Here is a 27049-nt window from a genome sequence, read left to right on the forward strand (position 1 = left end):
AAGATGTGGAGGGAGAGAGTAACAGTGGTCCCAGTATTAATCAGAGCACTAGGTGCGGTGACTCTTAAGCTAGGCGAGTGGCTACAGCAGATCCCAGGAACAACATTGGAGATCTCTGTCCAGAAGAGCGCAGTCCTAGGAACAGCTTTGATACAGCATAGGACCCTCAAGCTCCCAGGCCTCTGATAGAGGACCCGACAGAGACCGCAATGACAACAAGACGTCAAAGATTTCCATCTTGTTTATCATGTTGATGCCTCTGGAGTCATGAAATTTCAGTTTGCTTAATTTATTCATGATTCAGTTGAGTTGTTTTTCTGACAAAAAAGAGTAGACACTAACTAAAGTGGTTGTTCTGTGTCTTCTTAAATTAATATATATATATTTAACCACTGACAGACAAGAAGTATAATAAAAAAAAGTTAACATATATTTACTGTTAACTTTTTCAATTCGTGATTGTGGAATATTCATCATTTTCAGCTTCATTTCAACTTTTGATTTAGTGGTTTGTTTGTTTTTTACTGTGTATTAAGTTGTAGTAGCTCAAAATAGCTGCAAACTTAGGTCAGGTCACTAAACAAATTATAATGCATCATGGATAATCCTAACCACCATCATTCAATTCAATTCAATTTATTTATATAGCACTCTTCACAGGGTAAAAACCACATAGTGCTTCACAGTAATATAAAAACAGAAATACATTTAACCATAAAGTACATAAACAGGACATAACTTTGTCTTTGCAAGACATTTATCTAGACACTCTTATCTCAATATGGCATCTGATTCTTGGTGTGCTTGCTTTTTCTACATTTAGTAACCCAAACCATTGGTTACTAATGCAAAACAAAAGTACATTACAGAAAAGTACACTTCTATCAGTCAACTGAATTTCACACCATATTTCTACAGGTTGACAACCACTGATTTACAACAAACGTTCAGTAACACTCTGCTTTAACATCATCCCTAAAATCATAAATATAGACAGATATAAATGTAGACTCGTGGTGGCAAAATAACACAACTGAACTTAGTATCCCTCTTTAATTTAAAGATGGAAGCAGGAATGATTCAGAGAACTCATTCTATTTTAGATCCCTTCATTGTATTTTTGATCCACTTGAGTTGTTTTTCTGACAGAAAAGAGTAAACTCCGGGTTTTTTAATGAGACCGCACATCCGTCCAAAGGAAGTGATTCCAGCTAGCACACCATTGCACATGAGAGGTCCTCCTGAATCCCCCTGCAAAGAGAGCAATAATATGAGGTTCATTTTTTCATTTATTTTTCGACTCGTTTACGGTTCAAGTAGCGAAGTGGACGGTGAGGCGTACATACCTGACAGGTATCAGCTGTGTTTCTACCATTCGAACCAGCACATATCATGCTGCTGGTGATAACAGGATTGAGGCTGTAATAATCAGCTGAGTTGCACGTCACTCTGTCAATCACTGTAACATTGACAGACCTCAGGACATCTGACATTCGATTGACATTGTTTTTAGTAGTTCCCCATCCAGCCACCACACAGACGCTGCCAGCTTTCGGCTCCTTACTGGTTTTGGGCAGCGTGAGCCAGTTTACAGCTTTGGTTTTTTTCACTTTCTTGTCCAGCTGAAATTTAAATAATACTTATTTAACCATAATGGGTTCATCATTGCTTTTAGTAAAAACAAACAACAAAACACACACATTTATCATATTTGAGAGAGTGCATGTATATATTTGAGCTTATATGTATAATTTTGACTTTGAGAAAATTCAACAAAAACAAATTTTCTATAAATTCCTCTAAATATAATTATCAGCAATCTTGGATCACTTTTCCATTCTTTTGTAGTCACATTACCTTGAGTAACATGAGGTCATTGACCTTGTCCGTGCCATCATAGCAGGGATGAGGCAAACTTTTTTTCACCTTTCGGACCTGTCGGAAATCTTTTTCATCTGCTTTGATGGAGTGCACCCCCAGCAACACCTTCTTAATGCTGTAAGAGCAAAAACGGTGCAGTGTTAAATTACAGTTCAGTTATGGAATAGGTTTATTGATTAAGAAAGTGACAAATATGGTAACAGTGATGCAGAGCAGCACTTGTTCCTTGTAAAGAAGTGTTCAAACCCCTGAGCTCTTGTGGTTTCTTTAGTCACTATCTGCCAGATTATAGCTGCTATAATGAATGCTGAGTGGAGCATCATAAAGAGGAAATGTTACTGACTAGCATGGCATTTTGAATAATCATAGTGCAACATCTTTGCAAGAGCCAACAAGAATTAAGATTGCAATTTTCAAATGTTAATGGGAAAGATTCCTACCTAGGACAGTGTGCAGCAGTCAGGACCCATGCTTGATCAATTAGTACCCCTCCACATATCGGTTTGTCACTCTCCAGCAGAGCCATGTAAGGCAGCGAGTGTGGCTGCACTTCATTACCTCCAATGATCTCAGAACCACGACCTAAAGTGACAAATATTCAAAGAGGTCATTGAGATGAACAGATAAATTCTCTTCACACCTTCCTTTGTAAAACTAAAAGACATTTAGATCACACAATCTACATGCACAACACTAAACAAAGCATAAGAAACAAGCAGAAACATTACCATGATTTAGGCATATTTACATCAATTAATTCATTAGTATTAAATAAACAAATGCACAACAGATGAAATAACTCACTTGACTGAACAATGAGAAGGACAACACATGAGAGGAAAACACTGAAACCCCTGAGGCAGAGCATTTCTTCTTGTTTCGCTTTGATCTAAATAGACTGAAACACACTATGGTGCACAAAGTCGCCTTTATGTGAGCTCAGAGGAAGTGGTCTGACAAATGGAAATTCATGTGTCATGAAAAGCGGTCGCAAGCATGAGGTGAGGATGCATTCATTTCAAAGCCAGTGATCCGATTTACAAGTAAATCTCATGATCTGTGTGGCACAGTGCAAGTCATCAGTGGGTGCAGGTGTCAATACATGGACTAGTGTGAAACAGTTGGAGGAAGACATTATTCATGTTGAAAGAATAAGTCCTTTACAAGAACTACACTACCAGTCAAAAGTTTGGACACACCGTCTCATTTAATGATTTTTCTTTCTTTTCATAGCTATTTACATTGTAGACTCATATGGCATTCTGTAGTAAACAAATAACTCAAAACATATTTATATTTTAGATTCTTCAAAATAGCTACTCTTTTATTTGATTACTGCTTTGTACACTCTTGGCATTCTCTCGATGAGCAGTTTTGTAGGAGTTCCCAGAGATGCCGAATATTTGTTGGCCCTTTTGCCTTCACTCTGTGGTTCATCAGATCCCAAACCATCTCGATTGGGTTTAGGTCAGGTAACTGTGGAGGCCAAGTCATCTGGTGCAGATCTCCATCACTCTCCTTCTTGGTCAAATACCCCTTAGACAGCCCGGAGGTGTGTTTGGGGTCATTGCCTGTTGAAAAATAAATGACGGTCGAACTGAAGGCAAACCAGATGGGATGTCGTGTCGCTGCAGGATGCTGTGGTAGCCATGCTGGTTCAGTGTGCCTTCAATTTTTAATAAATCCCCAACAGTGTCACCATCAAAGCACCCCATCACACCTCCTCCTCCATGCTTCATGGTGGGAATCATGCATGTTTCTGCGTCGTACAAAAACACGGTGGCTGGAACCACAGATTTCAAATTTAGACTAATCAGACCAAAGCACAGATTTTCTCCACTCTAACGTCCAATCCTCATGTTTCTTGTCCCAAACAAATCTATTCTGCTTGTTGCTTTTCCTTAGTAGCGGCTTCCTAGTATCTATTTGAGCAAATCCACAAAGGAACCCTGACAAAGCCCATCTGTCATGGTCCGTGTGAGCAGCTGGGTGTGGCTGGTGTGGATCCCGGCTTCCTGTAACACTAGCGTTCCCCCTCCTCGACTCAGAGATGGTCTTTCCCTTTTTCCTTTACAGAGGTTACATCTTTCACCATCTTACAATGCTGTGATTGCAGCCATTTACCAACTCTCTGTGAATGGTACTCATGGTCTTTGATCAGTGGGCTTTGGTCAGTGGTTGTTGATCAATGGTCATGAGAATTAGAATTATTAAGATTAAGGAACTGACCTCCCAGCCTATTGTTTATAAGGTTGGGGAAACCTGCAGTCAGCTGAGACTGAAGAAGTCACTTGGATGAGTGATGAAACGTTTCTCCCACAAAACGCTACATCCAGATGAACAGAATCAACTTTTGGAGATTTACTTACCTGGATTATTGAGCATGCATCAAGATATTTAGTTACATATATGTGCTTCATAATTCCATATATTTTTATTCATATATTTGATGGCTTCAGTGAGAATCTGCAATGCAAATTGTCTTGAAAATAAAGAAAACCATCAAATAAGAAGGTGCGTCCAAACCTTTGACTGGTAGTGGTCACTATGGTCACTTTTTTTTCTCTGTAAAGGTTCTTTTCTGTTTTTCTTATCAGACATGTGACTTTGGAGCAGCTTCATCTGGCAGCTAGTGTCACTGAGAGTCAGTGAAGCATGTATGTTAGCTGGGACTCCACAGATATACCCCGAAGGAATCTTCTCTAAAAATAAGTATGGAGCTTAGTATTTAGTCTGTAGGCTTTTCAGTTATTTGGAGTCTGAAGTTAGAGTGAACAAGGTTGGAAACATCGTCCTCTAGCCAGGTATCCTTTGTGATGTGGCAAAATACCATTCATGTTTAGAGTACCCAAATGGTTAGTGTGGGATAGCAACTAGCTATACAAGTAATTTATAGCATTGACTAGCTAGCGTAGTCAATGCTATAAAGAGAGCACCTTCTTTCTGTATTTGCATCTGTTGCTCCAGCCCCAGACACATCTGACCAATAAGCAGACTAAATGTTCTCATGTGGTTTGTAGTGACATGTTTTGGTTCACTTTGAGTTTTTTTTCTGTGTGAATTGAGACAAAACCACAGGAAAACCTACCCGCCACCCCCCCCCCCCCCTCCCCCTCTCCCCTCAGTCTAGCCCAGTCATAGACTGGAAGTTGAGCAAAATTAATGACTGAGTCGGTAAGTTGGTGGAACATAGTCATAGCACTGCGTAGCATTTATTCCACTGAACACTATGCAGTGGTTTCAAAAAGTAAGTATAGGTCTTGATTTAACACCTTGTGGAACCACCTTGGGCAGCAATAAGTTAAAGCTCTCATATTCTGTATTACTTTAACACTTTTTGTGGCAGAATGTTGGTCAACTGTTCTTCTCTAAACTTTGACTAGATGACCGTAGCAGCTTGATTCCTTTTTTTTTTTCAGCCATTCTGCTGTTGTTGGTATGCCTGACATCTTTCTCTTGTTGCAGGGCCCAGTTTCAGCCAAGCTTCAGCTGTCAGACAGATGGCCTCACATTAACTTTGCATTAACTTTGTATATAGATGAGTTCATTGTCAAATCAATGACTGCAAGGTCCCCAGATCCTGTGACTGCAAAACAAACTCAGGTCAACAAAGCTCCACTACTATTTAATGTTTGACAGTCGGTATGAGGTGTTTGTGCTGATATACTGAGTTTGGTTTTCTCCAAATGTGGCACTGTGCGTTAGAGAACACTGTTCCAGAAATCTGGCTCACATTCTACTTTCATAATCGTACAATTATGAACTTTAACATTTAATATGCTAACTGAGGCCTGTAGAGTCTGAGATGTAGCTCTGGGGTTTTTGCAATGTCTCTTAGCACTTCATGGTTTGACCTTAGGGTGAATTTGCTTTGACATACACTCCAGGGGAGAGTATGCCTTTCTATAACACTGACACCTGAGTGCTCCAGACCAGCAAACTGCCAAAACCTGTGCTTTTATATAGGTGGTCACACATGCTGATGATCAGTTAATCAAGTGCATTAGCAGCACATGGCTGCTACATACCTTTTTACTTTCCTGTAGAAACAGGAATAGAAAAGAACAGAATGGAATAGAATAGTCCTTTATTGTCATTGTACATGTACAACGAAATTACAGGTGCTCCATACCAACAAATATAAATAGTAGACAACAGGATTAAAAAACAAACAAGATTAATATAAAAAATTATAGAAATTATAGAAAGAACAAGTTGGTACAATCCCAAAGTCTTTTTTCTTTGTTTTTCATTAAATGTGTGCAAATAATCAATAAACCAACAACTTTATTGAATATTTGTATCTATGCCACTCTTTGTAAATAAGCTTGTCAGCAGAGTATAGTAAGTAATCAACTGTTTATACTGCTATTCAGTTACTGTTAACTTGTTTCCTGATACGCTACATAAATCCTAAAGGCAGCTTAAAAAATACACCTAAAGGCCTGAGAACCATGAGATCAGCAAGGTCTTTATGTAAAACACATTGCTTGTTTGTGTAATCACTACTTTTTTGACCTATGTTTGATTCAAGAAAAATATCTCACTCTCAATCAAGAATACTGGTAATGTTATTTTCCATCTTTGAAATGCTAATGTTTCATTTGGGTCATGACATTCAATTAAATGCACTGCCACTATCTGAAACTATTGAGAAGACCCTAAAAGTTATGTTTGTCTAATTCTAATTTAAAGCAACAAGTACATTTTGAAAGAAGCTTTATAATATTTCGTCCAATATCAATGGGCCCTGTAATAAAAAAAATATTGTAATAAACAAACAAATGAACAAAAAACACTAAAAAATATAAAAGAAAAAAGAAATCCTAAAAGTGAAGAATAACAACAATAAACATTTTTTAAATTTTACAGTTTAAATTTTTCTTTTTGTTCCTCTTAATAGTTTATATTTTTATGACTTATAACTTCTAGCAGCACTGGATGAAATATATTGTTCTTCGCTCATTTTTCACATTTACTGACTTTCTTGCTTTTTTAAATAAACTAAAGGTGAGTACATCAAGAAAAAGTGGAAAAACAAAACAACATAATACATAATATGTGATTTCTTCCTACTGCTCATTAAAATCAAATGACGGTTTCATCTTGAGGTAAAAAGTGATACTACAGTGGTCCATCTGACACTTCACTGCATTGACTTGTGCTAATACTTCATAACTCAGACTGTGATGAGTTACAGCATGACACATTTTGTGGGAAATGACTAACAGGTAGTTTTAGTTAAAAAAAAAAAAAAAAAAGAAGCATAAAATGCTTTTAACAAATACTCCAGGGACTACTTTTTTTAAATTTTGAGGGTCACATATTTTCACATGTGCTCACTAATCTGAATGACCAATGGTACAACCATACAATACAAAACAACAGTGTAGATGTCTGTTTATAAAGATGAAGCCAATGTGAAAGTGCCTTAAACCTGCATCCTATGTGAAGGGCCGCTACAATGCAATATCTGTGGCTGCGTAAAGGCTTTCGGTACTATGAGTCTGTGGGTAAACGGCAACGGAAAACACAATCCTGTTGAGTTCGTGGTCTTAGTCACTCATTTAGGATCAAATTTAATAAAAATCGAAAGGTATTTTAGAAAAGTTGGTCATACCATGTTTCAAAAAAGAAGGTTTAACTGTAGTATTTTCTACACACTGGTTAACGATTCATTTGTAAATGAGAAGCAGTTTTTTTTAAAAAATGAATCTGTCTCCATGTATTCTATATTCATTGTGTTGGCATTTTTCATTTGAAGAGATTTTTCTACAAATGTCTAGACTATGTTTTTTCCGTGTCTTAACCAATGCCTGGAGTTTTCTGAGGGACCAGATCAACAATTGTGTCTTCAGTTGAGAGCAACACTGGAGAGATGTAATGATTTGATTCTTCAAAACGACCTGCTGTTTAAAAAATAAAAATAAAAATTATGTTATATGTTATGGAGATTTTTTTTAAATATATAGATTTTTTACTGGAGAAAGAAGACCTACCTTTTTTAAGGATATGATAAAGAATCCACAGTGGAGGAGCAAGCAACATCAGTTTAATGACCATCAAAACAGCAAAGATGATATCGTGATCTACCGAAGTAGAGAGGATACAGAGACACAGATACAAAAGAGGGAGGCAAGCACCAGTTTACAATGATGAGTAAATGGGCTGAATATAATAGAATATTTTAATTTAAGTTGTTGTCAGTTATTGTACACAGTATCTAGGAAGCAAGCCATGACACAAAAATAAACAAGAACTTCCTCACCTGTTTTAACGTCTACTGTTGTAGGGTTACTCTGCAGGATGATGTTTCCACCAGTAACACTGTCAGGCCGAACAACAAAGGCAGAGATATGTAGGAAATACTTTGTGCCTGATGTTAAGTTGGAGATGCTGATGCTCATCGCTGCAGAACCATTGGTGCAGGAGTAAAAGACTGTCTCACATCTGCTGTCACATATGGTCACATTGTAACTGTGTGGTGTCGTCTGCATAAAGGCAGAGATATTCCAACTAAGATTCACATGTTCCGCACCCACTGAGTCCACTGTCACCGACTGAGGGGAATGTGGACCTGTGGGAAGAAAAACAGTCAGAGTCAAGTAAGAGCTCAGGTATGGATCATAAAAAATAACATGTTATCAGATAGGTTTGATGAAAAATGATGGAGAAAACAGAGATTTAAATACCAGGTGATGGGTTATTATATGAGGAGAGCTAGATAGGTCAGTGAGGGGGCCAGCAGCAGAAGCAGTATCTGCTCTTTTGTGGGGAGGAACAGGAGAATCCTGGTAAAATACTAAAAAATGAACTCCAGCATGAACTACGGTGGACTAGTTCATCTATCTAAATTGGTTGGAGGTACTGTCTCATGTTACTGTGCTTTTGAGCAGGGATCTCCAACTTCAGAGAGCTGCGGGCCACTGCTGGCACTGTCATCTCATTGTATTATTTCAAATATTGTATAAATATTGTATAACAACAATTTTTTTTTCTCACTCTTAACTAACTGAAGCTTTTCATTGAACTACCAAATAAATAAATTGGTACACTCTTTCTGGCCAGACACATTGCAGCACTTTTGCAATCATTATGTTCATATTTAACAAAATAAAAATGCAGACATAAGTGTACACATTCATTTTTTACGGCCAGTGAAAAATGTTTTCTTTACAAATAACTTTCTCACTGAACTAACGCAGCCAACATGTTTGTACTGTCTGCTCATATTGCCTTCATATTAAATATTTTTTTGCTTTTTAATGAACTTTTTAAGGAACAACAGGAAAGAAATCCTCCCTAACAAAAAGAGTAATTTCAAGGGCCAAATTGCATTATATTTCTTCACCTCAACATATGGGCCGCAAGTAGGGGTGACACGGGCTGCAAGTGTCCCCAGGCTGTGAGTTTTAGAGCCCTGCTTTAGAGGTTTAAACCAGCAAAACTATTTTAATAATGATTTTTTTCAACTGCTACCTAACTAATCTGTTATAAATAATAACAGGCAGGTGGATGCAGGATATAAACAAAGCACCATAACATAACCAGTAGAGTATGGGATCATTTTCTTGTGGCAACACACTCACCTTAGACAGGTAGAACAGGTTTTTAGTCACTGCATCGTGTTTCAGTGAATCTGACTGTTTGCATTTTTTAGTTGTGTGCCTCATCTTTATTGAGTATCATATTTAGACTTTGTAGTTACTATATTTGTCAGTTTCTAACTCCAAAAAGAGCAAAAAATGCATTACTTACCCTGACAGACAACCATGTGTGGTTCCTTACAGTAGCGAGCCAACAGGTTCTTGTCTTTTTCCAGCATGGCCTCTAAACTTGCACAGCAGCCTTCATTGTTTCTCCTGTACCAGTGTTCATAGCCCAGTTGTTCCCCATTCACCCACTGCCAGTCACTGGAGACACTCTGGCGTTTCAGACCAAGCCAAAAGCTGACTTTTGTGGCAGGAGTAGCATTCAGGACACTGAAGTACTGCTCCTCTGTGGTCAGGACAGCAAGGTCCACATAGTACTTCTGACAGAACTCCTGGGCTTTGACCCATGGCATAGGTCTTTGGACTAGGAAGTAATAAGAAGAGATCTGACCCACTGCTAAGCCATGACATACCACTGCATAAGGAAAAAAAACATAGATGAAGGCAGAGTAGTTAACAATAGCTATGTTTGGTTGTTTGATTGTGTTATAATCTATTAGACATGTTTTCATTATATACATTTAAATAGTGTGTTGCAGTATTTAGTAGAATAACTGTGTACAAGTGTTAAATAAATACTGAAGTATAGCCACCATTTTTCAATCTACAGAAATGCCCAAGTTGTAAAGACAGACATTAACCTTAAAGACGAAAATGCAACTGAGAGATTTGAGACTACATTTGTATGTCATTGTAGAAGAGCATGGAACAGGGGGCCAAGGGTCTTCTCCCTCTAATAATCTGTCCTCGTGAGCAGCTAAGTCACATTTTAGCTAACATTAACAGCAGCTAGAGTATGTCTGTGAAGGTTCTCAGTCATCCAGGTCATCGTAGTCAAAGGAGCTTGCAAAGAAAAGCGTCTGGACTTCTTTAAGTTACTTGAAGACGTTTCACCTCTCATCCAAGAAGCTTCTTCAGTTCTAAGGTCAAATGGTGGAGAGTCCCAGATATAAACCTAGTGGGAGTATCCCCCCACAGAGGGACAAAAGGACCCCCTGATGATCCTCTAATCCCCTGAGCCAAGGTGTGAAACTGGGTGTGGGTCCCACTCAAAACGTGCGGCTATCCTAAAAGGGCGTTCTTAAAGTCAGCAAAGAGACACAGAAAAGAAGATCAGACACCAGCGAGGGAGGATAAGAAAGACAGACGCAACAACATTGTCATCCCCTATGTAGCCGGTGTATCAGAAAAACTCAGGAGAGTTTTCTCCAAGCACGATATCCCAGTGTATTTCAGACCCAGCAACACGCTCAGACAAAAACTGGTTCACCCGAAAGACAAAACGCCAAAACACAAACTTAACAATGTGGTGTATGCTGTACAGTGCAGTGAGGAATGCCCAGACCTCTACATTGGAGAGACCAAACAGCCACTTCACAAGCGCATGGCACAACACAGAAGAGCCACCTCCACAGGACAAGACTCAGCAGTCCATCTGCATCTTAAGGATAAAGGACACTCTTTCGAGGATGCCAATGTTCACATTTTGGACAGAGAGGACAGATGGTTTGAAAGAGGAGTGAAAGAAGCCATCTATGTCCACTGTGAGCGACCATCTTTGAACAGAGGCGGTGGTTTACGACACCAACTCTCTGCCATCTATAATCCAGTTTTGAGATCCCTTCCCAGACGCCTTAACGCCCACTCACATCCTGGGCCATCTGATCTCAGGAATTCGCATGATAAGGTGGGGCCAGGTTTCACAATGAACTCACCCGAAACTCTGGCTGATTGGGACCCACACCCAGTTTCACACCTTGGCTCAGGGGATTAGAGGATCATCAGGGGGTCCTTTTGTTCCTCTGTGGGGGGAAACTCCCACTAGGTTTATATCTGGGACTCTCCACCATTTGACCTTAGAACTGAAGAAGCTTCTCGGATGAGAGGTGAAACGTCTTCAAGTAACTTAAAGAAGTCCAGACGCTTTTCTTTGCAAGCTCCTTTGACCAGCTAGAGTATGCAGTCAGAACATAAGTACTAATAAAAAGCTTATTGCATCAGATGCTAGACTCATTTTGACATTTACGGACAATGAAACATGGAATGATAACATGCTTGACTCATGTTAAAGAAGTTTTGCAAAATGTTACCTAAAATCGCCAGCTGATGCAGAATTGCCGTCTCATTGCCAGACATAAAGTAGAATCCGTGTAGTTTTCTGGGAGGTGATATATATGTTTTTATTTCATTCCCATCAGACAGCTGACCATGAGCTGTCTGGTGTTTCTCAAGTGCTCCCTATAGTCATCCCATACTCTCTCCTTCTCATTTGCCCAGGACTCTGTTCGTGTGTAAATTTATAAAGCCAGCTAAAGCCTCAGGGTGATGCAAGAGGTGAAAAAATGGGAGTGTCTAAAGCTCAGTGCTTACCTGTATGAGGACGTTTTCAGGAATTAGTTACACAAGATATTAAAATCTAAATGCATTTGCTTTACATTGTTTGTTTTCCTAAACCTTTCCAGTATCAAATATCCTAAACATTACAATCTGCTTACTAACTGCTATTTGAATTTTTTTTATCTCTACTGGAAAACAGAAGATTGTGCTTGTTGGCAGACAAAAGCGCCTGGAAAAGCTCAACAATGCCACTGTAACTGAAGACTGGGAGAAAGCTGCCTAGCTTTTATAAGGGGGTTAAAAATACGGCGTAACTAGCTCCACCCTGCAGTCTATTTTTAGAACAGCCTGGTTGATAATTTGTTAGTTAGTGTACTTTTTGACTTTCAAATATGAGCCCGATTAAATATTTGCAGAACAGCAAACAACATTATTCAGGTTTCAGACTCTCTTGTCTGTCAGGTCTCTGTATTACCCATATGGAAAATTATGCAAAAAATTAAGAATGACGTAAGGTTGAAGTATACATTCACTACTGTAGTCAATGGGAATTTGTTAAAAAAAATGTTTTCTATTTTTCCCCCCATATGTTTGCACTTCATCACAGACATAGTAGTTTTTGTAACATAAAGCAAACACTAGAATTGTAAACAGTCCCCCTAAGTCACATCTAGATTCACACACTTGCCGAGTGGTGGATACTGTAGTGAGTATCCTGAGCTATAGATACAGTGGCTTGCAAAAGTATTCGGCCCCCTTGAAGTTTTCCACATTTTGTCACATTACAGCCACAAACATGAATCAATTTTACTGGAATTCCACATGAAAGACCAATACAAAGTGGTGCACACGTGAGAAGTGGAACGAAAATCATACATGATTCCAAACGTTTTTTTACAAATAAATAACTGAAAAGTGGGGTGTGCGTAATTATTCAGCCCCCTTAGTCAATACTTTGTAGAACCACCTTTTGCTGCAATTAAAGCTGCCAGTCTTTTTTTAGGGTATGTCTCTACCAGCTTTGCACATCTAGAGACTGAAATCTTTGCCCATTCTTCTTTGCAAAACAGCTCCAGCTCAGTCAGATTAGATGGACAGCGTTTGTGAACAGCAGTTTTCAGATCTTGCCACAGATTCTCGATTGGATTTAGATCTGGACGTTGACTGGGCCATTCTAACACATGGATATGTTTTGTTTTAACCCACTCCATCGTTGCCCGGGCTTTATGTTTAGGGTCGTTGTCCTGCTGGAAGGTGAACCTCCGCCCCAGTCTCAAGTCTTTTGCAGACTCCAAGAGGTTTTCTTCCAAGATTGCCCTGTATTTGGCTCCATCCATCTTCCCATCAACTCTGACCAGCTTCCCTGTCCCTGCTGAAGAGAAGCACCCCCAGAGCCTGATGCTGCCACCACCATATTTGACAGTGGGGATGGTGTGTTCAGAGTGATGTGCAGTGTTAGTTTTCCACCACACATAGCGTTTTGCATTTTGGCCAAAAAGTTCCATTTTGGTCTCAACTGACCAGAGCACCTTCTTCCACATGTTTGCTGTGTCCCCCACGTGGCTTGTGGCAAACTGCAAACGGGACTTATGGTTTTCTGTTAACAATGGCTTTCTTCTTGCCACTCTTCCATAAAGGCCAACTTTGTGCAGTGCACAACTAATAGTTGTCCTATGGACCCCCTGACATCATCAGGGGGTCCTTTTGTCCCTCTGTGGGGGGTCACTCCCACTAGGCTTATATCTGGGACTCTCCACCATTTGACCTTAGAACTGAGGAAGCTTCTCGGATGAGAGGTGAAACGTCTTCAAGCAACTTAAAAAAGTCCAGACGCTTTTCTTTGCAAGCTCCTTTGACTACGATGACCTGGATGACTGAGAACCTTCACAGACATATGTCCTATGGACAGATTCCCCCACCTGAACTGTAGATCTCTGCAGCTCGTGCAAAGTCACCATGGGCCTCTTGGCTGCATTTCTGATCAGCGCTCTCCTTGTTCGGCCTGTGAGTTTAGGTGGACGGCCTTGTCTTGGTAGGTTTACAGTTGTGCCATACTCCTTCCATTTCTGAATGATCGCTTGAACAGTGCTCCGTGGGATGTTCAAGGCTTGGGAAATCTTCTTGTAGCCTAAGCCTGCTTAAAATTTCTCAGTAACTTTATCCCTGACCTGTCTGGTGTTTTCTTTGGACTTCATGGTGTTGTTGCTCCCAATATTCTCTCACACAACCTCTGAGGCCGTCACAGAGCAGCTGTATTTGTACTGACATTAGATTACACACAGGTGCACTCTCTTTAGTCATTAGCACTCATCAGGCAATGTCTATGGGCAACTGACTGCACTCAGACCAAAGGGGGCTGAATAATTACGCACACCCCACTTTTCAGTTATTTATGTGTAAAAAATGTTTGGAATCATGTATGATTTTCGTTCCACTTCTCACGTGTACACCACTTTGTGTTGGTCTTTCATGTGGAATTCCAATAAAATTGATTCATGTTTGTGGCTGTAATGTGACAAAATGTGGAAAAGTTCAAGGGGGCCGAATACTTTTGCAAGCCACTGTATGTCAATTAGGAATTACTTCCTTTCAGTGTACAACATTTTACATAAGGGACGCAGAATATGTTGACCCTTTTTGTGCCGCCAGTTTCAGCTGAGTGGAGCCATCATGACTTTGACCTTGCATTAAAGGCCAGCATATTTGTAAAGCAGTAAGCTCACAGAGAAACACAACTTATGCAGATTTCTTCTCAGTTCTTTTTTTAAAATTTCAGTTTCTTTGCTGACTGGGCTTCATTTCAGACTGCACTTGAGGCATGTTGCTGCTTTCAGTTGAGTGTTGACATTATTCATCTTGACCCTTATCTTAGTCAAAAGTGGAACAGCGTAGGCTAGACTTTGCAGACATCTGAGGTTACAGGGACTATATAAACCAACCTCAGTCATTGCACGTTTGCTCCGACATCTCAGTGTGACTGTGAACATATAACCTATAAGAAATAACTCATGTAGAGGGGGGGGGGTCTTGCTCTGTTTTTATAAAGGAAGTCTTCACCACAGTGCTTTTGCACAAACTGTTCTCTTAAATCTTCTCTGGTCACACTCTTGCAAGTCAAATTTTGCAGCGCATATGCTCACACACAAAGTCTTTTCTAGCAGAAATCTATTCTGCTTCATTTTACATTTAACTTAAGTCTAAGTGATTTAACTACTAAACACATAACTTTTAAAACAAACCACAAAGCTTTCACTCTATTTCTAGGTAAAATAGGTAGTAGGGATGTTTCATATCATTGGGGCAAGAATAAAAGCTACCTTAGGCTACAGAGTGTATTCTACTATTAGGTTCCTAAATTTGATTTCATTGTGCAAAATATAATTAAAAAAAATTTCAGGAAGTCAAAATTTACAATGAAGACATATCAAAATGTAATATAAATAAAAACACAACAAACTCAAAGTGAACTCACATACAGAACAAATAAATGCTGATGAGCCTTAAGTCAGCAGCAGCAGATTTCAACTGTTGGTGCTGAGCTATTTCATATATGTGTACACTAAAACATGTCCCATGTCTGTCTTTTGTTACCTTTCATATGATAGTAGTCAGTATGGCATATCTGTCATATCATAACTATACAAAAGATTCATGTCGTCTAGCCATTAAAACAGGAAACCTGTGCTACCGGCATGCACGATGCATGACAAAAGGTGTGAGCTGGTGGTAAACTGGCTTCGAATTGTGGTTGACATCATGGGAGGGAAATGTGTGGTCTCTATGACACAATTGCCAAGAAAGCAGCAATGTGCACTTATGTGGTAATCAATTGTATACCTATTTCTAACCAGATGCTAAAGAACTTTATTATCAATATGAATGTCACGGTTCCATGACGCTGGTTACTACAAATCCCAGATGTGAAAGCGCTGGTCCGCACCGGTGGAGAAAATCTGAGAATTGTCAGGGTTTAAGGCCAAGTGAAGGACTCGATCAGAGTGACCTGGTTAAAAAAAGAAAAAGAAAAAAAATTATTATTTAAAAGAACTGAAAATCAGTTCTTGTTGTTGCTATAAGTAGTAAGAAAATGCCACATTAACAGGGAATTAATATTGAATTGTACTACCTTGATTATAATGCCTTTTTACATTTTTATGTTTTTTGATGGAATCACACATCAAAAACCAGGATTAGAAAGAAAAGTTGACAGACATCTTGGATTCAGGAGATAATGAAATAAAAGCAACGTGAAGTTAAATGGAAAAAATAGATAATACCAAAAACTAAACAATATAAGCACTCTGTTCCAAACCTCACTTCGCACATATTTGTCTGTGATTCAAACAAGCATCTCATTCAGTAACAACTTCTCCTTGTTTGCCAGTACAACTGAGTCAATCAGAGCCTTATTGGCAAAAATGAGAAGGGGGACTTTATGACTGTGGTTAACCAAGAAAATGGTGACTAAAAATCTGCCTACAGAATAACGGCCTGCATTGGTGCAACTCAATGGGAGCTACACTATTTTGTTTTTGTTTGTTTTTTTCCATTATGAAAACAAGTCAATTTCCCTATCTTATCATAACCAGTATTCCTATGGGAATAGGACTTTACCACAAGGGTTGATATCAGTAATTACACTTCTGAAAAATAGCGCAGAATGACCGTCAAGTTTTCATTTAAAATATAAAAGTACAAAAAAACTTAAATTAAAAAAAGTAAATTTTGAAAATTACTTGATCATTTTTTTTATTAAGTAAAATTATTCAATATTACATATTAGTGGGTTTTCAGTAAAAGTGTCTTTTGCATTCAATGCTTGGTTTGAGCCCTCCTGACCAGAAAAAACAGGAATTTAGCATTTCTGTTAGCGGTTTATTTCTCATTTTTTCCCCCCTTAAGCCGTAAGTATTGGTTTTCTAACACCAGCTCACAATACTACAGGACAGTGAGACAGCTCATATTAAAACTAGCAACCTTAGTTTCATATTCACTAGAGGGAAGCCCAGAACACGAATCACTCAGCACACGATGGCCATTAAAGACATTAGTGGTAGGTGACAGAGCTGCTGCACTGACAACAACTGCTTCTGTGAGAATATTACTCACTGTGTTATTGACGCAACAACATTTGTTCCTATGAGTGTGTTGTCAATGTGTTGAGACTAAGTTGAGATAGTATCAGACAGCAGTGCTGATACAATTTAACGTTGCATTAAACAGAATTATTTACTTTATTAATAAAAAGGTTATAGTAATGTAGAACAGCCTTGTGTGTTTTTTGGTTTTCTAACCTGTGAACTGGTAAATGGGGCTGAGAGAGTGAAACTCCCACACCCAAGATGTGACTTTGTGATGAGGTAGGCCATGACCTGTAACCAGATATCTCTTCTTTTCAGCCCATTGTAGAGAACAGATCTGCAAATGAGGGTAAATAGTAATAGTTTATCCAGCATTTTTAAATACAGCAAAACAAAAATATCCACAATACTGTAATTCTCAAGCACCTGTGAATTTGTTTGCACAGAAGTAACACAAGATGCTGATTGTGTGTCCCAGATTCTCAGCTCACCATCTTTCCATCCCCCTCCTGTAGCAATAATGTTTCCCTGCCATGGGCACCACCCCATTGCCTAACAAAATAACACACACAAAGGTGGATACATTAACAGCATTTTTAAATCTCTGTTTACTAACCCAAAATCCTTACACATTAAAACCATTAGCCTCTTATTCACATTTAACTGCTTTGACGTCTGCTCAAACTCTGTAACTCTGGCTGTGTCAGCCTTTAAAAATGCCAAACAGTTTACTTTTAGCCTCCAAATCCAAGTACACAGACCTTCACAGCACTGGGCTGCTTCACTGTCATTATTGGCTGACTTGACATTTTTTTTCCCATGATGTCATCATCCCAGATATGGAGAAGGCCTTCTGTGGAGCCGCTGGCCAGCCATTTGCCTCCTGGTGACCACTGCAGACTGCAGACCCCCTCCCTCTGGGTGGTTGCACCTACCAGAGGTGTGAAAGCCCGTGGGTCAAGGTGACAGATATGTCCAAGAACAGATCCACTGTCAGAAAAAACACTGCTTTTATGGACACTTTTATTGATTAAGTGTCTCCTACCCTGTCCGTGACTAATTCATCTACATTTCTTCTATTAAAGAGATAAAGCTGTATGCCTTTAGCTCTTATCCTAAGCCTATCTATCCTATTTATTGATTCATTTATTTAGCATAATTTCCAAATTGGTCAATCTTTTCCATTTCATTATTAAGCAGCACCTTCTTTAAATACCAGAACAAACCAAATGGGTACCTGCTAAGTAACTGCTGTTTCCAAGAAAGCGCTCTCACCACAGCCAGGTGTGACAGCAGAAACCTCATGTTCTGCTTGTGTTCGACATCCCACAACTAAAGAGTCAAAGAGAGACAAAGACACCACAAACAGTCATCCTGCTGATTCAGTAAATATGACACTTCCCTTCTCACAGAGCCCCCCATACCACATTTGGTTTGAATAAGTTTCCAACCTCTATGAGCTCATTTACCTGTATCTCCCCTCGTCTAGTCGCGATACTGAGGGCTCTTCCATCTGTGCTCCAGCACAGAGACGAGACCGACTGACGATATCGGCATCCTGATTGTGGACTCAGGTCCAGATGTCCAACCAGACCACGAGTTTCTGAATTCCAAATGTAAACTGAAGAGCCGAGTCCTAATGCAACCATGCCACTACAGCTGCAGTCGAGAAGGTTAGTGTCTGAAATGACAAAGTTGCAAAAACAAAGGACTACAGAGGACTATATCGTAGGCATAAATTATTGATGAACAGGATGAGCCTTAATTATAAACATTTTTTTTTCTTTGTTAAATCTGTTATATCCACCAAAGTGTTTTCAGTAAGTATTTTTCAGAAAAAAAAACAAGTAGCAGATGTTCCAGGTTGTATTTTTGTTGCCCATGTGGCTATGCTATTTAAAATAATGAAATTTCACCAGCACACCCCAACACAACCACCATCATTCGTCAAACATGATGGAAATGTTATAGCACGTAGATGTACAACTTCTTAATGGCCCAATACTGATAGAAGAAGACGTGTCACCTGATCCTAATCCAGAACAGCATGCTTATCAGTTTTAAATGCAAATAAGCCCACAAATAAGCACCAACCAACAGTGGTGAAGTAAAGGCCCAGCAGAGCATCTCAAGGGAGGAAGCACCACCTTTAATCATGTCCATGCATTCTAGACTTCAGGCAGAATTAATGCAATGCAAAGGATTATTAGTTTGTTCAATTACTTCTGACCCTTTAAAAATTAGATTATTTATAACAGTGACTATAATTCCTAAACAGCTAATGCAAAGCATTATTAACCCCAATGAATTTAAGCTGAAAACTACATTTCAGCCACATTTGGATTGTTTTACAGTCTACTGTGGTGTCTGTGAAGGTTCTCAGTCACCCAGGTCATTGTAGTCTAAGGAGCTTGGAAAGAAACATCTACTGTGGTGGTGTACAGAAGCAAAAAAACAGTATTTGTAAAAGTCATTTAGGGCTTCATTTTCTCTTACAGTAATCATTCAGCAGTGATGGTGCACCCAACTTAACCACTGACTTCCCGTGCAGGCTCAGAGTGGCTTTGTTCAGAGTGGCAAATGGCTGAAGATCATATTTTCTTTCATCATAACCTTCAATGATAAAAATATAATTTAAAAGATATTGTTACAAAACATACATTGTACATCTGCTGTTAATCCATTAATTTTCAAACACTTTCTTTGTTGTGTCGTGTTTTTGACATGAATCAATAGTTGCAGCAAGCATCCACATTGATGTGCATTAAGCACTCGTTGCATTAAACTAGAACGTGTTGAAACTAGTGATGACTGCTAAAGTGCCTAAATGTGAATAAAGTGTCAAGAGAATTTAACACGTGATTTCTTTCAAACTTTTCTTCCTTATTGCTATTCCAGATGTTATCTTTGTTGTCTTTGTACGCTACCAAATTTCTCCAGACTTCAAAAACTGGTGTGCAGTCTGATAAAGTAAACCTATAATTACATCATCCAGCATTCAAAAAACAAAGCGGAAAAAAAACTGCAGCGTGATCAAAGTATGTATTTGGGTTCCCCAGTATGACATCATGTAGTATCAGTCCAGAGATCATTCACACAATCATTCATACACAGCAAAATCTCCAGTGTTAAATTAACACTGGAGATTTTGCTGTGTAGAAACATGATCTACCTGAGCGATTGAGATTTTCAGGTTCTTGAACTGCAGGTCTCCATACCCATCGCTGTAAAACAAAACCAAAAAAGGGAAAAGAATTATTACTATTCAGGTTTCAAAAATATCTAAAATTAGCATATCATTGAAAGTTAGCATTAGCAATATATGCAGATTTACTTTTTTATATGCTTTATACATCGATCTGTTGCAGGGCCATAACACAAGACAAGAAAAAGTATTCACAGTTAAAATCAATTCAGAATAACCAATCACCCACTGCATGTCTTTGGACTTCACAGAGAAAGGCCCCAGACTCTACATAAACCCAGGACCTTCATCCTGTGAGGCAGATGAGCTAGCCACCACACCACCATCTCTGATAGGATAATAACATTTTATTATTCTTATATCAAACTGATTGTGTTCTTTTATTTTATTTCACTTCGAGCAACTTTTGGAAACCACACACATACAAAACTCTCTGACTTTTTTCACTTTTAAATGAAAACTTCTATGTTCGTGTATGAGACGATGACTTGCAGAAGTCAGTTTAGCATCCCCCTCAAACTACTGCATCACAACCACACACAGACACAAACGAGGAAGTGCAGCTTCCTTAAACAAACCTCTTGTGGGGCATTTTCTGCAGCAGGCCGTGTCTTTGCAGCGATCGTGCACTCTGTGTTCACCAACTTAACAGACTCAGAGTGAGACGAGCCTCCCACCAGTGCTGCCTCTGGTGAAATCAAATGACATCATAGAAAACGTCCAACAGCTCTCAGGTAAAAATGTACTGTGTCAGTATGATGATACACCTGGTGAAGATTAAAAAGAATGAATGTTGTTTCTAGATATGGGCCTAGGGGAGTGCATGCCCGTGCATTTTAAAATCAGCAGTGTCATATAAGAACAGTGTTACCCAGCTGAATCATAAATATGCTGTTCAAGTGCAACACCAACAGCTTGGGTACAGTCCCCAGTGGTGACTAGGGTCTTCATGTGGCAGGATAAAGTTGGTTGGAGTTTTTTAAACCAAAATATTTATCCAAATTACACAAACATTGTTGCATTTTTATGACATACACATTATGCTTTAAATCCTGAATCAGTCGTTTTTCCCCTCTTCTAAAAATCAGTCGTTTAAAACCTGACTTCGGGTAATTTTTGAGTTTAATCACACTTTTAATGACCTAACTTATGTGAATATGCCTGGCATCAGTATTGCATTATTATTATTACTGAACTTCTGTGTGTTGTTTAATACCTTGGATTTTTCCTGGTAGGACTCCCTGTCCCGGTTCATGCTTTCTCGGTGGAGAATCGAGCTCCAGCCTCTGACAGATGGTATCAAACTCGAAGCTTGGCTCACACTGCCGCCCAGGGGCCAGTGGGGTACTTGCAACAGGGCTTTCTCTGCAGCGCCTCTGGATGATCCGCCTCCTGAAGCATTTGTATGTGACTTCATGGGCCTCGTATTGTCCCTGAGCAGACAAATAACAATTGTTTTTTTTAATACCATCTCAAAATAAGGTTATTTAAAATGTACTAAACAGTAACTTTATATCATTAGAAACTAATCTATTAAGAGCCTAACTTCCTCTTAATTTTTTGAAACCTTTCATAGCAGATGAAGATTCTGTAGTTATTTAAATGCTTTACAGTGATTACTGAGGAAACCACTGGAAAGTTTGGTTAAGTGTTTGCTGAGGTTCCTCTAGTGCTAATAATCTGCACTGAGCATTCAGGCATGTTTATTATTGTTATGATTATGATGATGATGATGATGATATTATTATTATTATTATTATTATTATTATTATTATTATTATTATTATTATTATTATTATTATTAATAATAATAATAATAAGTTCCCGATTTCTGTTTTTAATGTTTTCCAACATTAAAAACAAGTGATATAGACATCAGTCTCAATATTAATTCCGTCTTATGCTTTTTATATTGAACACACCTAACAAAACTAAAACATAAGGCATTGTTTGTTTTGTTTTGTTTTGTTTTTAAAAAAAATATTTTCAGCTGACCCTGTAGTCGGCCTATATAGGATTCTGTAGTGTAGCTGAAAGTCGAGTATTTACATGTAAAGTTCACTTATTATTAGTTTTATTTTGCTGCTGAGTTTCCGGTATAGTCGCTTTCACCGTTTCTCCGTCCAGCTTAACGCGACTATTTCCTCTGATCCGCCCCAGAACTTCTGGAAGGAGAGCCCCAGTTCAAGCTACGGTTTGCTCTTTCCCCTCCAAGATGGAGGCTTTGGGAGGTTATCCTACCAGGTCCTCCAACCCAAAAGCGAAAAAGTTAACTGTGCTGTTGAGCATGACGGTGGGTGTGGGGTGTTTATTTCTTCTGCAGACCCAGCTGGTGAAACCCAGAAAACCGAAGGATTTTTATTCTTTCGAGGTGAAGGACGCGAAGGGCAGGACGATTTCTCTGGAGAAGTACCGAGGAAAAGTATGTCCACATCATCAGCCGTCGTTTCAGACTGAGAATAAACCCGTTTAACTGTTTAACTTTCCCCGTGTCAGTTTAGACTTGATTTATTTGCAGAGTGCGTATTTTTAAGAGCTTTTTAAAATAACTGTGCACTGCTCCTAATCCCCTCTTTTGCAGGCGTCCTTAGTTGTAAACGTGGCGAGTTACTGCCAGCAGACGGAGGCGAACTACAAGTCTCTACAGGAGCTCCACCGGGAGCTGGGCACCTCTCACTTCAACGTCCTGGCCTTTCCCTGCGGACAGTTCGGGGATACGGAGACCGGAACCAGCCGGGACATCGAGGCTTTCGCCAAGTCAGCCTACGGTGTTACCTTTCCTTTCTTCAGCAAGATCAAAATAATGGGATCAGAGGCTGACCCTGCTTTCAAATTCCTCACAGGTTGGGAGAAAGACTTTTAACGAATATCATGACTGTGGGATCACTGAGTGAGATCACAGAAACGCTGATTACATATTTATACCTGCTCCAAGTGCAGGATGTATTTAATGATGGAAGGAAGTCAAATTTGGAGCTGTCGCCAAACCTCAAATACTTAACAATTGGTCTCACCTGTATTCCAGGTACAAGTGTTGATAGTCTAAAACCAAACAAGATTAGGCAAAGCCTACTTTTACTTCATCTGAGAGGAAAATAATCTGTTACTGTTGTAAAATGTGGAGCTGAACGTAAAGTTTTGTATTTTTCAATCACCCCAGGGTAATTTAATGAGTTTTTATGAACATGATGCACCTGAAAGAAGACCTGCAGAACAAGTCTATGAACTCCAGAGGTAACTGGAATATAAAGTATGGTTCTGATCTATTCTGTGATTACAAGACTTGATGGTATAAAATTTAATCAATTCAGTGTCATATCTGCTAAGTAGCAACTTCATTTATGTTTGTAAAGCAGCAGAACTGACATTCTGCTCCATGCATTAGAATCTGGTTTTATTAATTAGCTGTATTTTTACAGTTACAGTTAATATTATTAATATACAGTAACACAACAGTCGTGGTGAGCTATAATGATTAGCAGTAGCCAAGGGGAATTTATCATTTGAATTAATGCTATTACAGCATATGAACATAAGTATGCACATTTGAGTTTTTTAGTATTAGGTTTTCACTTGATTTTCAGTTACAACACATACATTTTTCACTGCACTATCAAATTATATAATATTGAAATGATACTATAGGCTTGTGTAGGTATTTTCTTTTATTCTTATTTTATTTATTTAATATAATTTTTTTTATGCATGTATTATTTTGATTTGATAGTGTCCACTTCTGTTAGGAAGTAACTTTTTCTGTCGTCGTGGTACTCTGCTATTAAGTTATTAAATTAAGGCATTTGGTATTTTAGCATCCTGTAATCTACCTAACTGTCAGTGTTTTTAAGCATATTTTAGACCCTGATGTGTCTGTCTCTGTTTTATCCTGGTTTTACCTTTGAGGAACATTTTTTTGTCTTCAGTGTGTAATAGTTTGTTTCACTATATGGAAACTGAATTACTTGTTGCTGCCCATCTTGGGCAAACAACTTTAAAGATTGCTTAAAAATAAGATAAATTAAAAAGAAAGAAATGTAGCATTAACGACTGTTCTGCGACATCTTGTTTGTTTTTCAGATTCTGTGAAGAAAATTCCAAAGTGGAACTTCTGGAAGTTTCTGGTGAACCCAGAAGGGAAGGTGGTTCGATTCTGGCGAACAGACGAGCCCATGGAAAGCATCAGAGAAGAGGTCACAGCGATGGTGCGGGAAATCATCCTAAAGAAACGAGTGGAGCTATGATGGCCCCTAGTGATCGGTACTGGACATAGCACTGCTTTATGTCTGTGTTTCCTGAGCTGTGGCAGCCAGGAAGGACTGAACTGTTGACAGCGAGTGTTGCTTGGAGAGGGTTGTCATTCCAGAAAGATGCAAGATGAAAATATCAGGCAATCACCGTGATGCAATGCAAGTCAGAGTGTGTGTGCGTGTGTGTAAATGAGTGTATGTGGGGGTGTTTATCCTGTGGTCAGTGATGAGCATTTCTTAAAATGACCACTGCTGCAGCTGCAGTGGTTATTTAGCTTTTCAGTTGTTGGCATTTTGAAATGTTCAGCTTTCCTTCTTTTCATCTCTCCAGTGTTTACATTAAAATCTTTTTTAAGAGGAAGCAAATTAATTGAGCCTGATTTGACTGATTTGAGCCCAGCAAACTGTGCAGCATCTATCAAACAATAAAAAGCTCTCATAAGTATTTGTTTTAACTAATGACTTTAAGATTTTTCATTTAGATGTCCTGTGTTGTGGGTATTAAGCGTCTTTCTTAACTGAATAATTAAATCACATTACAAATTACCTGCTAATGTTAATGCATTGATATTAAGGCCATCTCCTTAAATATGGTGCTGTAGTTGATTTTTCTGAATATTTATGGCTATGAGAAAATAATATAAAATAGACAATAGAATCAATGAATCGCATCTTAGTACTGATTGCAGTGAAGGGTGACTACAGACATCACTGTTGGTGTGGATTAAATGGACAGTTGGAGGGCAGCAGCAGGTGAGCTGGCACAGGAAGAAACTACCAGCTAACAAGACACTGCCTTCCAGCCACCCACAATTCAACTTCACCTTCTGTCCTTATAATAAAAAAAATGATATTTTCTTTGCAGAGTTTGCAAACATTTAAAAGTCATATTGAATGGCTTTTGAGCCATTAGTGTGACCCACAGTGAAATGTAACTGTTAAAGTAGCAGAGCAGTGTGAGCTGGCTGAAGAAACGTCAGCTAACATTACACTGCCACCCAACCAGTCACAACACATCTGTCCATGTAAATGCAAATGCGTGGATTTGACTGCTGTACCGACGTCCAGCTGCTCATTTATCAGTATGCAAAATGTAGAATTGTCTCCCAGCTTTACTCTCGGCTGACTTCTTATTATATACTATAATATAATAAGAAGCGGGTTACGTGGCAGTGTCGGCAAACATGTTTCAGGTGAGTTGACAGTAGCAGTGAGGAGTGCAGCTGACAGCTGTCAGTCAAATAGCACAGCCAGCAGCAGTACACTGCCGCACTGACACTGCAAGATCAGCAGAAAGAGGAAGGAGGCACCCAACAAATGAAGCGGGAACATTTCTGATTATTTTAATGCCAGTTTCACTTTAGTTCCCCCTCTTACCTTGAAGGGAAAGTGCCGCTTTCCTGTAAAATCTCGCAACATCCTCCTCCTGATCATAAAAACAAAAACACCACAAGCTCAGCTCATCATCACGTGAAACTAGTTTCGAACATCTTAGTCTGTGCTTTCAAAGAGTTATTCACCAAGGTGAGGACTATTTCAAGTATGCTGCAATTAATATAAGTGACTGTGTGTTTTGGGTTTTTGTTTGTTTTTTCTACACCACTATACGTAGCACATGCTGTGGTTAGAAGAACCCAAATAGGAAGAGTCCCTGTGTTTAGTGTTTGAGTTGCCTGGTAGCAGCAACAGCAACCGATCCTAAGTAACATATAACATGTCTTGACTGCTCTACTGAGGCTATTTTAATTGCCCGCAACTATGTTATAACTTACTTACCCATCTGCGTGAATCTTCACTCCAGCGTTTCAGGCGCATCTTCCATTTCCTTCATTTAAGCATGCCCCAGTCCCCACTATCTCAGTCCTCCCTATCTCAGCCCAAGTGAGGACACTGACCGGTCATGCCTGGTGCACCTGTTGTCTCCTCTCCTATATACTCTCACTGGGCGGACGCCGGAGCGGGAAGCAAAGTCCTCTGCTGTGCTATTGGCAGTTAGGTCCATTTCCCCCCTGTTTTTAATTAAGCGGCCTATAGACTCGCTCCTATTCAGGGATTCCCTTCGCGTCCTGGTTTCTAATGGAAACAAACAGACAAAGAAAGAAAAAGAAAAGAACAACGCGGTAATGTTATAAAGGTGGAGGTGGCTGCGTGTTATCAGTTGATGTCCTAACTTAGACAAGGACAAACTACTTCACCTTTATTTCTTTAGGGTGGTGTCAGTTTGCACACTTAATCACATGGTTTACAGATGCAGGCTTATATTCAGCTTGTTATGTCGCTGAAGAAAGCATAATTTTAAATATAAAGGCTAATGATGATTATCGGCTAGTTACATTAGGAAAGAGGTAGGATCGTGCAGATTGGCACCTTTAAAGCACACGAAAATTTATTGTAAGTAAATCATAAATTACAAATCCTGAAAACATGCCAAAACGAGAACTGAGACCGAATAGCCTTAAATATTTAGCATGTTAAGAAATACAATTATTATTATTTATATATTTATTTATTGCTAAATTGTAGGCCTAATAAGTTGTTTTAGATGTTTGGAAGTGAATTCAAACATCAGCAAATTTTGACAACACA

General features: G+C 39.0%; 4 protein-coding genes across 6 annotated transcripts; 1 reads left to right on the forward strand and 3 right to left on the reverse strand.

Moving 5' to 3' along the window:
• Nucleotides 1-1089: 1089 nt before the first annotated feature.
• Nucleotides 1090-2749, reverse strand: LOC308403730 (granzyme A-like; the record flags this gene model as incomplete). Its single annotated transcript, XM_080893411.1, has 5 exons — nucleotides 1090-1251; nucleotides 1347-1622; nucleotides 1858-1996; nucleotides 2322-2463; nucleotides 2686-2749. 5 exons carry the CDS (start codon nucleotides 2747-2749, stop codon nucleotides 1090-1092), a joined length of 783 nt encoding a protein of 260 aa, XP_080749537.1.
• Nucleotides 2750-7200: 4451 nt separating this feature from the next.
• LOC308404906 (uncharacterized protein) lies at nucleotides 7201-11792 on the reverse strand. The gene is made up of 5 exons (XM_080895183.1): nucleotides 11684-11792; nucleotides 9640-10008; nucleotides 8150-8458; nucleotides 7881-7970; nucleotides 7201-7790 (listed from the first exon to the last, which is right to left on the reverse strand). The coding sequence occupies exons 1-5, from the start codon at nucleotides 11727-11729 to the stop codon at nucleotides 7687-7689; spliced, it is 918 nt and encodes a 305-aa protein (XP_080751309.1). The 5' UTR covers nucleotides 11730-11792; the 3' UTR covers nucleotides 7201-7686.
• Nucleotides 11793-12834: 1042 nt separating this feature from the next.
• On the reverse strand, nucleotides 12835-26484 carry LOC308403586 (cell division cycle protein 20 homolog B-like). 3 transcript variants are annotated; one of them, XR_013972939.1, is made up of 12 exons: nucleotides 26240-26484; nucleotides 25841-25889; nucleotides 21433-21649; nucleotides 20795-20902; nucleotides 20184-20235; nucleotides 19508-19624; nucleotides 18481-18692; nucleotides 18249-18343; nucleotides 17773-18001; nucleotides 17503-17563; nucleotides 17225-17348; nucleotides 12835-15933 (listed from the first exon to the last, which is right to left on the reverse strand). XR_013972939.1 is itself a non-coding variant. In XM_080893136.1 (12 exons), the coding sequence occupies exons 2-12, from the start codon at nucleotides 25880-25882 to the stop codon at nucleotides 15836-15838; spliced, it is 1422 nt and encodes a 473-aa protein (XP_080749262.1). In that variant the 5' UTR covers nucleotides 25883-25889; nucleotides 26240-26471; the 3' UTR covers nucleotides 12837-15835. The 3 variants fall into 3 exon arrangements, 2 of the variants coding, with proteins under 2 accessions (XP_080749261.1, XP_080749262.1); XM_080893136.1 differs by having other exon boundaries at nucleotides 12837-15933; nucleotides 17438-17563; nucleotides 20795-20904; nucleotides 26240-26471; XM_080893135.1 differs by having other exon boundaries at nucleotides 17225-17563.
• gpx8 (glutathione peroxidase 8 (putative)) lies at nucleotides 22366-24912 on the forward strand. The gene is made up of 3 exons (XM_080893898.1): nucleotides 22366-22638; nucleotides 22798-23059; nucleotides 24294-24912. The coding sequence occupies exons 1-3, from the start codon at nucleotides 22432-22434 to the stop codon at nucleotides 24455-24457; spliced, it is 633 nt and encodes a 210-aa protein (XP_080750024.1). The 5' UTR covers nucleotides 22366-22431; the 3' UTR covers nucleotides 24458-24912.
• Nucleotides 26485-27049: the final 565 nt, after the last annotated feature.

Source organism: Rhamphochromis sp. 'chilingali', assembly GCF_963969265.1.
Source record: "Rhamphochromis sp. 'chilingali' genome assembly, chromosome: 10".
In the NCBI taxonomy this organism is placed as follows: Eukaryota; Metazoa; Chordata; class Actinopteri; order Cichliformes; family Cichlidae; genus Rhamphochromis; species Rhamphochromis sp. 'chilingali'.